At 41.5% G+C, this 13,858-nt stretch overlaps 1 protein-coding gene across 1 annotated transcript in view; it reads right to left on the bottom strand.

The window, feature by feature from the left end:
* The window catches only part of HERC2 (HECT and RLD domain containing E3 ubiquitin protein ligase 2), a 3,346,202-nt gene that overhangs the window by 1,440,570 nt on the left and 1,891,774 nt on the right, over window positions 1–13,858 (bottom strand). Inside the window, 1 exon segment of the mRNA XM_033948978.1 lies at window positions 1,935–2,110. Within this exon segment, the coding sequence (XP_033804869.1) occupies window positions 1,935–2,110 (176 nt within the window).

Here is a 13,858-nt window from a genome sequence, read left to right as displayed (position 1 = left end):
TTATTTCTCTCTCCCCCTGGCCCTCCTCTTTCTTTCTGCCTTTCTTTCTCTCCCTCTTTATTTCTGCCTTCCTTTCTCTCACCCCCTGACCCCTCTTTATTTCTGCCTTTCTTTCTATCTCCCCCTGGCCCCCCTCTTTATTTTTTCATTTCTTTCTCTCTCCCCCTAGCCCCCACAAAGCCATCGTGCCAATTTCTCCACTTCCACAATTCTTTCCCTACCCTCACCCCCAAGCCAGCAGCCGATTTCTCCCTGCTCCTTCCCCGATGTCCTGAACTTCATCGGGCAGCAGCAGCATTCACAATTCACTGCTGTTGCCCGCTTCAGGCCTTCCTCTCTGTCGGGTCCTATCTTCATAAAAACAGGAAGTAGGCAGGACCCGGCAGAGAACAAGGCCTGAAGCCGGCAACAGCAGCGAATTGTATACGCTGCTGCTGCCCAAAGAAGGTGATGGAGCACGAGGCAGACCGCTTCTCCCCCCTCCCAGCCGAACCCCCGCTGACTCTGCTATCTCCCCCCTCCGTGAACCTTTCCGACCCTCCCAGCGAGAGCAGCAAACCTCCTTTGCGGCTTTCTCCTCCCTCTGCCATATCAGTGATGACAGAGGGAGGAAAAAGCCGACGCTACTGGAGGGAGGTTTGCTGCTTTCACTGGGAGGGTCGGAAAGGTTCACTTGGGGGGGGAGAGATAGGAGGGTCAGCGGGGGTTCGGCTGGGAGGGGGGAGAAACGGTCTGCCTCGGTGCTCCAAGGCCTGGCGCCATTACCTTTTTCGCCCCATCCGCCCCCCCCCTTGGTACGCTACTGCTCTCCAGCTCTCCTTAGTTTGCCGGTTTTCTTTTTCGGTGACCGGCACGCGCGGCTGCTCAAAGTTCAATCTTCTGCTCTGCTGCAACTTCCTGTTTCCGGTTGGGTCAGAGCAGAAGATTGAATACTGAACAGCTGCGCGTGCGCGGTTCTTTTGAAAGCGTTCCGAAAAAGAAAGCCGGCAAACTAAGGTGAGGTGGAGAGAGGAAGCTGGTTAAACGATCGAGCCGGCATGCGGGTGGGCAGGTGGGGGCTGTGGGAACCGCACGATCCTTTATGCCTCACTGCGGTGACAAGAGCATTCACCGCTCCATGGGGCGGTGATGGCCTTGTCCCCGTCCCCGCAGAGGCTGCTAATTTCCATTCCCCGTTTTTGGCGGGTTACTTGCGGCTAAACGCAGTAGCCGCGGGTAAACCGCCACCGTGTCATTCTCTAATGCACATCTCCTTATGAGAGGCATAGAGGGATATGGGTGACTAAAATTACGCCAGGTGTACACCTGGCTGGGCCTCCGCGTGTGCAGATCGCCGGACTTGATGGACCGAAGGTCTGATCCGGAGATGGCAGTTCTTATGTTCTTAGGTTTACAAAGATTTTACAGATAGTATTTGCCATCTGTTGTTATTAATCAGACATTTATATATTACTTTCATCCAAGGAACTGAACAATAAATTAACATGGATAAACAACAGATTTAAACCAGACTGCAGAACATATACTGGTCCTTAGCCATATTTTAATGTACCATAGATCTGGTGAAATTGTTAGTACTGATTCACTGAGAAAAGATAGTGCCTTCCAATGAGCCATTAAACTGCACTTCCAGTATGCTTTTTTAGGTGATTCCCTATCTGAAGGTAGCAAGACATGATTTAGGGCTCCTTTTACGAAGGTGCGCTAAACATTTTGGCGCACGCACCGGACTAGCACGCGCTATAGTGTATGCTAGCCAAAAATTTACCGCCTGCTCAAAAGGAGGCAGTAGCAGCTAGCATGCGTGCCAATTTAGCGTGTGCTATTCTGCGCGTTAAGGCCCTAGCGCAGCTTTGTAAAAGGAGCCCTTACTTTCTCAGGTTTCATATGATCAGAAAATGATTGGAATGGTGCACACTTGCAGTAATCTTTACCTCCCACTGTTGGCTTTATCATCCTCCTCCTCCTCATTATCAGATGCCAGGAAAGGAACTGCAGTTAAATTTTCATCCTCTGCTTGGATACGTCCCAAAATGCTAAGGCCATGAATCTTACAGTCTATTCCAGAGCTTCGGCACTGTTTTATAGCAATTTCAATATACTTGTAGTACTAATGAAACACAGAGAATATCAGTTACAAACAGTTCACAAGTTCACAGCTTAACATAGAAATTGAATTTGTTTGCCAACTTTTGCTTCTTTCACTTATACTGTGCAGTTAAACGATAAGATCACAGTTATTGTAGATAATTGTGTCAAGATGACCATAATATTATCATAGATCTACATTATATTCACTTGCTGGTTTGAACAATAACTTAATTCTTAAAAGGAGGAAAAGACTTCAAGTGCTCATAGAAACTGGGTTCAGAATTTTTCTTGCCCAGTTTCATATACTATCACTTACAAAGTTTCCCCATTTCATTTACATGCTTCATCAGGAACTATCCGCCCAAATTTTCAAAGTCTTAAAAACAGACATATGTATAAAGAGTGAAAAACTCTCTATTATAAAGATTAGTTGGCATAATATGCAACACCTAGATTCAACTAAGTATTTTTGGATTTACATTTCTCTTGTTTTCAAGAACCAGTTTTGGACATTAAACAACATATTATTATATTATATTGCAAAACTAGACACTCAGGGAGGATTTTATGACTAAACATTTCAAATAGTTGCCTTCAGGTGGCATTCTGCAAGGATCTGCTCTGGAAATTGCTAAGTGCCTTTTGATTTTATTCTTAACTGACTGGAAATATATTTTGCTACATTAAATATTTTTTTTCTTTGATTTGAGCACTGACTTTAATATTTAAATTATTAGGATTTATAACTGCTCGATTATTTAATTTAGAAATTTGAGCACAAACTTGATCATTTATTTAATTTTGGGATTTAAAAACTTGATTGTTTCTCTAGAACTCAACAGACTTATTATTTAGAAAAAAGAATATTTAAACTAAATTAATTTATGGAGCATGTATGGTTGGGCAGACCTGATGGACAACTCAGCTCTTTATCGGCTGTCATTTACTATGGGCTCCTTTTACTAAGCTGTGATAGTGGTTTTAGCGCGCGCAGAATTGCTACACAAGCTACATGCTAACGCCAGCATTGAGCTGGCATTAGTTTTAGCCACGTAGCATGGATTTAGTGCACGCTAAAAACGCTATTGCAGCTTAGTAAAAGGAGCCCTATGTTACTATGTATCTAAAGAGGAACTGACAGTACTTTCTAGAGGGCTATCTTTTGTTCCTACAAATAGGTTTAATCAGTTTCAATTTAAAATTGATCTTCAAAGGTTTGTCAGGTTACTGTCAATAGATCAGTTCATAATTAAGAAACAAATCCAATTAGACATCTCGGGGACAATTACATCCATTATTGTCTACTTTCAAACAGCTGGTGACACAAGATGTCTCTAAAATAGTACATAAAATGGAAGTTTTTAATATGTCTAAAGAGGAACATCTAGCATTAAAAAACTTATAACATGACTAGTCTTTAAGCCCGTTACATTAACGGGTACTAGAATAGTTGTGCCTGTCTGTCTTTCTTTCTGTCTCTTCTTTCTGTTTCTTTCTCTCTCTCTCGTTGGCCGCTGTCTGTCTTTCTGTCTCTCTCTCTCCTTGGCCGCTGTCTGTGTGTCTTTCTTTCTCTTTCAGTCTCTCTCGTTGGCTGCTGTCTGTCTTTCTGTCTCTCTCTCTCCTTGGCCGCTGCCTGTAACTTTCTGTCTCTTTCTCTCTCTCTCTCGTTGGCCGCTGTCTGTATGTCTGTCTGTCTTTCTGTCTCTTTCCCTCCCTCCCGTTCCCTGGCTATCCTTCAGTATGTGTCTTTCACTGCCACCTTCTCTGTCAGTCTGTCAATGTCCCGTCTGTTTGGCCCTCTGTCCTTCTGTGTCTATGTCCAGAATGTCGGGGGAATATTGGGGATGTTAGGGGGAATGTCAATTATTGTGCCCCTTCTCCCATCTACCTTTTTTTTATCAAGCGGCAAATGGCAACCGGCACAGAATAACTGCTGCTGAATAAAGTATACCGCCACTCGCAGCAAATTGAACGTGTGCGACAAACGCATCACACGCTTAACTAACTTCTTCTCTTACAACACAATTTCTCTGTTGGCCACAGAGCTACGGACGCACGAAGCAACCAGGTTTAAAGTGTGCATGTGTGCTAAGAAAATTATTATAGCACACTAGCCGAGGAGGCGGTAGCGGCTAGCGCATGTGGCATTTTAGCACGCGCTATTCCGCGCGTTAAGGCCCTAACGCACCTTCGTAAAAGGAGCCCTTAGTTTAAAGTTAGCAGACCGTACTACATATAACCCTCTGTCAGGGGATCCCACCCCATGGTTAAAACAGACCATCTTGAATTTGACCAAATAAGGATTTGACGGGTATTTACCCTAGTAAGTTTTTTTCCAGTAGATAAAGACATTCTAAACAGTAGGGTTATTTCTCTTTAGCCGCATGCTGCAGAATAAATCTACTCCTGATTTTTCAAACTTCCTCTACTGTACTTCACTGGGCTCTCTAGCTCCACCCTTAATTAGTACCCAAGCACATAGAGCTACCCAATATAGAGGCACCTGTAGCAACAGGCTCAAACTAACTGTAATGCTCAAGAATTAACTCAACAGGCAAGATAAATGCCAACACAGGCTTCAAAGAAGCTCAGAAAGTACTCCCCAGTAAATTGAGTATAAATATAAATTCATCCCAGTCCACAGGGGCTGACAAGTATCCAAGAATCAGCTTGGAGAAGCATAAACAGACTGAAAACTATAAGAAGGTGCAGTAAAGACAGGGCGGGAGTCTAGAATGACTCACCTATCTACTGAAAAAGAGCTTACTGGGGTAAGTACGTAAAGCACAGTTACTTATCGTAACAGGTGTTATCCAGGGACAGCAGGCTGAATTCTCACATGTAGATAATGTCATCCACAGAGCCCCGGCACGGAAGGTCCCAAGTGCATCATCACTGTAAGAACTTTAGAAAGTTTGCGACTGACTGCACCACATATGTGCGAGTGCCTTCCCGCCCAATATAGGTGTGTGGCTCCTCAGTTGATAGCCAGCTAAGAAGCCAACCAGGGGAGGTGGGTGGGTTGTGAGAATATCTGCCTGGATAACACCTGTTATGGTAAGTAACTGTGCTTTATCCCAAGACAAGCAGGCAGCATATTTTCACATGTGGATGACCTCTACACTAACCAGAATGGGAAAATTAATTCTGTAATATTGTTTGGCCAAAGTGCCCACCTCATCTGAAAAAAAATTCCAGACAGTAATGTGAGGTGAATGTATGAATTGAAGATCAAGTGGCAGCCTTGCGGATTTCTTCTATATGAGTGGAACGGAGAAAAGGTACTGAAGCTGTCATTGCTCTCTAACTTTATGGGCTGTGACTCAATTCTCCAGTTGCAGCCCAGCCTGAGAGTAACAAAACAAGATACTTGCAGCCAGCCAGTTGGATATCATTCTCTTGGAAACAGGATGCCACAACTTGTTAGGATCAAAGGAGATAAAAGCTGGGGAGACGATCTATGTGATTTAGTCCTTTGCAAATAGTAAGCTAATGCTGTTCGTAGTCCAAAGTATGAAGAGCCATCTCTCCAGAATGAGAATGAGGCTTTGAAAAAAAAAAAAATACTGGAAGCACAATCGATTGAGATGAAATTCAGTAACAATCTTTGGTAAGAACTTTGGATGAGTCTGCCACCAACACTTGAAGTTCACTCATTCTTCTGGCAGAAATGAGAGAAATGAGGAAGACAACTTTCCAAGTAAGGTACTTAAGATGAGCGTTAGACATTGGTTCAAATGAAGGCTTCATCAGCTTCGTTAGAACCACATTAAGATCCCATACCACAAGAGGTGGTTTGACATTGAAAAGTCCTGGAAATGAGAGGATGGGCAGTGACAGGTTTACCATCCACTGACTGATGAAAGGCTGTGATTGTGCTGAGATGAACTCTAATAGATGTAGATTTGAGTCCAGAATCAGCAAATGAGGAAGATAATCCAAGATTCGAGAAACCAAGATGGATTTGGGTTGTTCATGATTAAGGAGACACGACAAAGAGAACCTTGTCTACTTTTGGTGATAACATTGTTGATTGGACAGTTTTCTGGAGGCTTCTAAGACTGGCTGAGAGAGGTGAAGATCAACAACTCTAGAGGTATCAAGCTGTCAGGTGTAGAGAGATTAGTTCCTTGATACTGATTTGAAGTAGAAGGGAAAACCACGGTTGTCTGGGCCACCAAGGAGCTATCAAAATCATGGTGGCAGACTTCTGCTTGAGCTTGACAAGTGTCCTGAGAACAAGAGGAAAAGGAGGAAACGTATAAAGCAGTGTGCCATGGTACACTGGGGAAGAGGAGAGATGCCGGCACCAGCTGACTGTCTACAGGACATGGCTTTCGCGAAGAGAGGCACCTCTTGTAAGCAATCTCCCGACGCTGGCACCTCTGCAATCTGCCGGCCCTTCTCTTCAGCACAGGTCCTTCTCACAGTGCAAGGCCCATTTGAAGAGCCTTTGTGCATGCACTAACGTCGGTGTGCTTCTGGATGTCTCAAGCCGGGGACACTAGTGTGAGACACTGGTATAAAGGAACTTGTTTGTCCAATCCAGAGAAAAGTATCCGCTTCTAGGCAATGAGAAAAGTAAGGTAGCTTGTGATTGTGGGAAGATGCAGCGTCCTCCATTGAGAGAAAATGAAATGGAGAGTTGTTTAATTCAAGGTGCATTTGTGTGGTTGAAGAATGTGACTGAGCTTGTCTGCCAGATAATTCTTCTTAATCAACAAACTAATAGTGTTTTAATACCTTCTTCTCATGTTCACAATTTATATGTTACCTGATTTTAATTATTTGTGAACTGGGTCAAGCTCTACCATGAGATGATCTGGTATATAAACCAAAGATTAGACTAGACTAGACTTTGAGAAAGATGTTGTGAGGAATTGCCCAATTCCAGATTTTTTGAGCTTCCTGACAGAGGAGAGACCCTGTTCCTTCTTGCTTATTTACATAGTACATTGCTACTTGATTGTCTGTCTGGACAAGGATAACTTGATCTTGTATGAGATGATGAAAAGCTTTGAGAGCATTGAAAATTGCTCTGAGTTCCAATAGATTTATATGATGGCATTGGTCTCTGGAGGTCCATAGACCTTGAGAACATAGGCCATCCAGATGAGTCCCCCAAGCATACGTTGATGAATCTGTAGTGAAAACTTTCTGATGGGGAGGTATTTGAAAAAGCAAACCTCTGGAAAGATTGGAAGATTGCATCCACCACTGTAGTGACTGTCTAAGAGATGAGGTCACTGCCTATGTTGGGAGAGAGGATCCAGAGCCTGTGACCACTGAGAAACCAGAGTCCATTGAGGGATTCTTATTTGGTCTCGCAAATGCAGTCACGTGGACCGTGAAAACCATGTGGAGAACCATCATGCGTCTTGCCGACAGAGACTGGAGCTGGACAAATTGATAACAGAGTTGAGCAAGGGCGTCTTGACATTGTTAATGGAGAAATGCCCTGAGTTGAGTTGTGTCTATGAATTGGAGTTTCTGAGAAGGTTGAAGTTAAGATTTGGGGAATTTGATCTCGAATCAAAAACTTTGAAGAAAAAATACTGGCCGGTGTGTCGCTGAAAATACATTTTGATAAGACAGATCCTTGATGAGCCAGTTGTCCAGATAGGGAAAGTCTTGAAGGCCCTGAGAGCTGAATGCCGCTGCCACTACTACCAGGCACTTGGTAAAGAATCTGGGAGAGGATGCCATGCCGAAAGGTAGAACCTTGCATTGGTAGTGGTGTTGCACTACTTGAAACCTGAGGTACTTCCTGGAAGCCAAATGAATTGGGATATGAGTGTAGGCCTTTTTTAGGTCCAGAGAGCATAGCCAATCATTGTGATTCAGTAGAAGCTATTTACCTGGATACAGATTCAGGAGAAGTTTCACTGGATGAATATTCCGCTCTTAGGCAGTAAGAGAAGAGCTTCCCATTCTGATATGTAAAAATTGAACACAAAACACTAAAGACTTCAAGAACAAAATCTCGAGATTTATTATAATAAATGCAAAGTAAATATCAAATTATAAAGTAGTTATGTGTTCAATTGGAAGGAATAAGAAACCCACATTACATTCTCCTGTTCAAATTCCTTCAAATCTTGCCAAAGCTATACATTTTATCCTTTTTCTGACATTAACATACAATAGTCTGACGTGTAAGCTTCCAAAACACGTATATCCTGTAGAGCCTAGTTCATTTACAAAAACATATTTTCTCTATATAATTGTCCCAGTTAACCTTTATAGCCTGAACCAAAGATAAAATTTCAATGGAAACGATAGACCATCACTTGTTCATCAAGTCCAACAGATGACAGTGTTACTCCTTTTCTCCATATAACAACTGACATTTGTAACCTGTCAAGATATACATCATGTCAGTAAAAGCCTACGTCTTGACATCTACATCCTGGCATCTGTATGAACTCTTAATTAGCCTTGTGTTTGCTAATCTATAAGAAACAGAGGCATTCACTTGATTGTGTGTGAGTCTAAATACAAAGACAGTTTTTCCTGTTTCTTCTGAAAACTTTATCTGTAAATTCCATGACTGCATTTAAATAATGTATAAATTTATCTATGTGTTAAAAGTCACAAGTCACCACTGACCTTCCTTAGCATAACTAAAATGTAGAATCAGCAATTTAGATTTTATACTGTCTCAGATGTTTTCTCATCTGAGTTCCCAAATTTTAAAGTATAGGCACTTTGTTTAATTTATTCACAAATTCAGTTTTTATCTCATTTATGACACCTTATCACAACTGCAAATTCCAGGAAATCTTCAACATTAGAGATAACATTCTGAATTTCTCTTTGACCAGAAATTTTTGAGAGCTCTGAGATCCAATATAGGTCAAAGACCCCATGTTTTCTTGGTGACGAGAAAATAACGAGAGTAAACCCCATGTTCTCTTGTTCCGGAGGAACCTTGTTGATGGCATTGAGGAGGAGTAAATTCTCAATCTCCTGAAGAACGCAGGCTGAAGGAGATTGGAAACAGATTCTCTTGGAGGATGTTCTGGAGGTATGGTAAGAAAATGAAGGGAGTATCCCCCCTCCCAAATGATGTTGAGAACCCAGAGGTCAGATGTAATTAACTATTAACGATGAGAATAAAGTTGTAGATGACCTCTGATGGGTTGAGACAGAGGCAACTGGATTGAAACTATGCTCTTGAGTAAGCGGTCAAAAGGACTGAGTATATTTAGCAGGAGTAGACTGTTGAGGTTTCTGAGACCTCTGCTGTTTTTGCTTCTGCTGAGGCCTTGAAGCAGAAGATGGTTTAAGACAGGGATCTCAAAGTCCCTCCTTGAGGGCTGCAATCCAGTCGGATTTTCAGGATTTCCCCAATGAATATGCATTGAAAGCAGTGCATGCACATAGATCTCATGCATATTCATTGGGGAAACCCGACTGGATTGCGGCCCTCAAAGAGGGACTTTGAGACCCCTGGTTTAGGAGCATAACATCTTTGGTAAGACATAGATGGTGATGTGGAAGCCTTTGATTTAGGTTTAACTGAGTCCCAAGAATTTTCATGAGCAATGAGCTTTTGATTGTCATTCTCAATTGTATATCCAAAAAGATAATCACCAAGGCATGATATGTTAGCTAACCGATCTTGAAGATTAACATCCATGTCCACCACTCTGAGCCAGGCCAGCCTTTTCATGGCTCGAGGATAGCTCAAAAGAATCATAGGCAGATTGAACCAAATGTTGTAATTTGAAGGGTGGAAACCATTTGTTGAAACCACTTAGCAAAATGAGAAGAAAATATTTTTGGTACATAGGCAATTGATTCAACAACTGCTTCAAATAGCATTTGAAGTGGAAAGTGTAGTTATTCCTGTGGCATCGGCCCTGAGTGCCTGGGAGGGTACGGCCTGAGCGAGTATCGTCATCGGTAGACACAGCCTTGCGGGTCTGGAATATGACCCGGCGTAATTTGTTGTTGGGTAGGCACCCATTCTTGGTATACGCCGTTGTGCCATAATGTGGCCCTTTGAGCCTGGTCGGGGTGAGGGTCGTGTTTGCTAGGTGGGAGTCTCTATGGATTGGTGTGTGTGGGTCAACTGTGGGATCCGCTCTCCGGCAGTATTAGGTCTTTTGCTGAACTTCAGGACCGTTATGATCTTTTGGGCTCGGGATTTGTTTCCCTACTTGCAGGCTGTTCACTACTTGCGGGCCTCAGGGGCCCTACGGGACGTACGGGCAGGTAAGACACCTTTTGAGTTGTTGTTGGGTCCGACTCTCCGGAAGGGTTTTCTATCTGCTATCTATCGGTGCCTTAATGGTCAGGGGGTTCGGCCCTTGCCTTACATGTTAGCTTGGGAAGGGGATTGGGCATCTGCTATTTCTCTGGATACTTGGGGGGACATTTGGAAGAGAACTTGCTTTGGCGGCATTGCAGCATTGGTGGTTGAAAATGGGTATAAAGTTTTATTCAGGTGGTACTATACTCCTCAGTTTCTTGCTCGTTGGCGCGGGTGGGGGCGAGTGCTCTTTTGTTGGAGGCGGTTGTGGGGAGGTTGGCACCTACTTGCATATGTGGTGGCATTGTGGGCGGGTGCGTGGGTTCTGGACTGAGGTGTTCTCTCGAGTTTCCCGGATTCTCACTTTGCAGGTTCCGGTGGACTGGAGACATGCCCTGTTGTTTTGGCACCAATTGGATCTCGATTGGGGAGACTCTCTATTCTGCAAGTTAGCTTTTACTGCTGCCCGGCTGGCCCTTGCATCTTTGTGGAATCAGGGACGACCCCCCACTTGGCATATGGTAGAACAGCGCTTAACTAACTGGCAGCTTCTTTATCAGTTGACGGCTTTAAGACATGGCAAACACCATGGATATGCTCATATATGGCGTAGGTTTTGGGCTTCTATAGGGATTAGTGGGAGGGGGGAGTGGGGGGTTGGATTGGATGTTTAATTGGGAATCTGGGACTGGAAGAGACCTTATCATGCCTGTTTTCTTGGTGGGGTTAGGAGATCTTTTATCCAAAGGGGTGGTGTGGACATTGTGCTTTATCCCTGGGGGGGTGGGGGGGGGGGGTTTGCTGTGGTTTGATGGATTTGTGGTTGGGTTTTTGAAATGTTGGGGTTATAACTACTGTTTCAGTTGCTGACAGCAATGTTGATCCTTTCCTTTGTGCTTTGCTGTTGCTGTGTGTCATTGCTGTATACTTTTGTGTTTTTCAATAAAAGCTTTTATTTGAAAAAAAAAGAAAGTGTAGTTATTCATTCTAATATTCACATAAATTTTGATAGAGGCGTCTGCCAATCTATCCATAGTGTGACTATCTTTCATAGGTGTAACAGAGTTTCAAGTTTATTTAAATTCTTTAATTTATTTGCATACTCCAAATCCAATGCGATTTACATAAGTTAAAAGTTAGGTTAAAATAAAAGACAAACAAACATAACAATTAATACTAATTATAATAATACATTTAAGAAAATAGGAGGCCGACAACAATTGGCTTAAATACAATTCTAAAAAAATAATTTAAAAAAAAAAAAGGAAGGTCTAGTGACACAAAAGGTTAGGGAACAAATACCTGCTTAATTTTTACTAGATAGTCTTCCTAATCTATTGTAACTTAGAATGAATTTATTAGAAAGCATCCTTAACAAGCAGAAAAAGTGAGTAGAAGCAGTGGGGCGAAAGTATGGGCATTACCTTCTGTTGTCCTTTAACACTTATGTCTCCAATGACCTGGACGCCATTTGTATTTGCTGCACTTTGTTTTTGTACAGGGGGATATGTTTGGGAGGTTCTGCACCTGTTATTGTTTCCCTTGCCTGATATGGACACTTGTCATCTCACTGTAGTTTGATGTTGCGCTCTGTTGGGTGGTGTATCTTTCACTGCTAATAAATATATGTTTAAAAAAAAAAAAAAAGAAAGCATCCTTAAATAGCCAACTCTTTAGGAGACTTTTAAACTTGCTCAGTAATTTTTCTTCTCTTATATTGATTGGGAGTGAGTTCCAAATTTGAGGGGCTGTGACAGAAAAGATCATATCTCTCCTAGAATATATAAATTTTAATGAAGGAACTACTAGTAAAGATTTATCTTCAGATCTTAAAGATTTTATGGGGGCGTACAATATTAGATATCTTTCTAAGAATGTAGGAGCTTTGTTTATAAGTATTTTATGTGAGTAATGCTATTTTGTAAATGATTCTGTAGTTTACCGGTAACCAATGTTTTTCTTTTAAAAGTGGTGTTACATGATCAAATTTTTTTCTTTTTCATAATTATTTTTATTGCGGTATTTTGAAGAATTTGCATTCTGCATATTTCTTTTAAGGTGGACCCTTTGTACAGGGCATTGCAATAATCAATTTTTGATATGACTAATGAGTGTATTAATATGTTTAATGATGATTCGTCAAGGAAAGCAGATAATGCATCTGATCAGTCTTAACCTATAGAAGCAGGTTCTTACAAGTGAACTGATTTGCTCATAGTAACTAAGCTTTTGGTCTAATATGACCCCAATAATCTTCACCTTAGTGACTGTTTTAATGTTAGTTGTGTTCATAATTATGTTGGTTCCTAGTTCCTGCCCCTCCCTACATGGAAAAAGCATAGTTTCTGTTTTGGATGTATTAAGCGACAGCTTATTGTCATGTAACCATCTAGCTATTTTTGAAAGTTTCTCATTCATTTCTGTGACTTTCTACATCTGAACTAGTATCTATAGGATACTAAAGCTGTACGTCATCTGCATAAGCAAAGGGTATAACCCAATTGACTGACTAGAGTTAATAGTGGTGCCCAGAAATACATTTAACAGTAATGGAGATAAAATTGATCCCTGCGGAATCCCAAAATTTGTTGAATTTATACTTGTTGAGGTGTCATTGAATATTACTTTAGAGATCTTTCATTGAATTATGATTGAAACCACTGTGAGAACAACTTCCGAGATTTCCCAAGGATTCTAATCTGCTCAGGAGAGATGGTGATCGATAGTGTCGAAAGCTGATGATAAATCTAAAGACATAAAGAGTACAGATTTATGTTGATCCCAAAAATATAGGACGGAAGATGTCAAACCTATTAAAGAGTGCTCAGTTGAGCAGTATTGACAGAATCCTGTTTGGTGTGGGTATGGTGCTCCAGTTTTCTCGAAGAATTCAGAGACTTGATTAAACACTATTTTTTCTGTCATTTTTGCTATGAATGGTATTTTTGCTATAGGGCGGTAATTACTGGGATCATCTAAATTCCCCTTTGCATCTTTCGGTATTGGATGGATAGTAGCATTTTTCCATTTTTTGGGAATAGTCCCTTTCTCCAAGGAAGTCGAGATTAGTTGATGTATATATTTACCAAATGTGTTGAAAATTTTTTCAGAATGCGTGGAGGAAGTAAATATTCTTTATTCCCTTTTAGGTTTAATAAAGCAAACAGGCTTCTCAGATCCAGCTCTGATGATAAAGAAAAGTGGGAACACTTTGATATTGAGATGTGAGAGCCTGGAGCCAAATAGTCTGATTCTGGGTCTAAGTTGTTTACAAATGTTTTTCTTATCCCTTGAATTTTCTCTATGAAAAAATTTGCCAGATCTTAGGCTGTTAGGGTGCTAGTTGCTCCTTGTGTAGAGCACGATTTAAATGTTGTTAAAGATTTAAAAATGCAAAATAAGGTTGCAGAATAATTTGCTATTCTAATACGTGATCCATAATATGTTTTATTTGCCTCATTGATATTATTTTTTATAGTATTGTGTTTGGCTCCTGGTTTCTTGCTTGAT

Source organism: Geotrypetes seraphini, chromosome 6 (assembly GCF_902459505.1).
Source record: "Geotrypetes seraphini chromosome 6, aGeoSer1.1, whole genome shotgun sequence".
Classification (NCBI taxonomy): Eukaryota; Metazoa; Chordata; class Amphibia; order Gymnophiona; family Dermophiidae; genus Geotrypetes; species Geotrypetes seraphini.
Note: the sequence above shows the minus strand (reverse complement) of the source record. Positions and strands in the feature narration are given on the sequence as shown.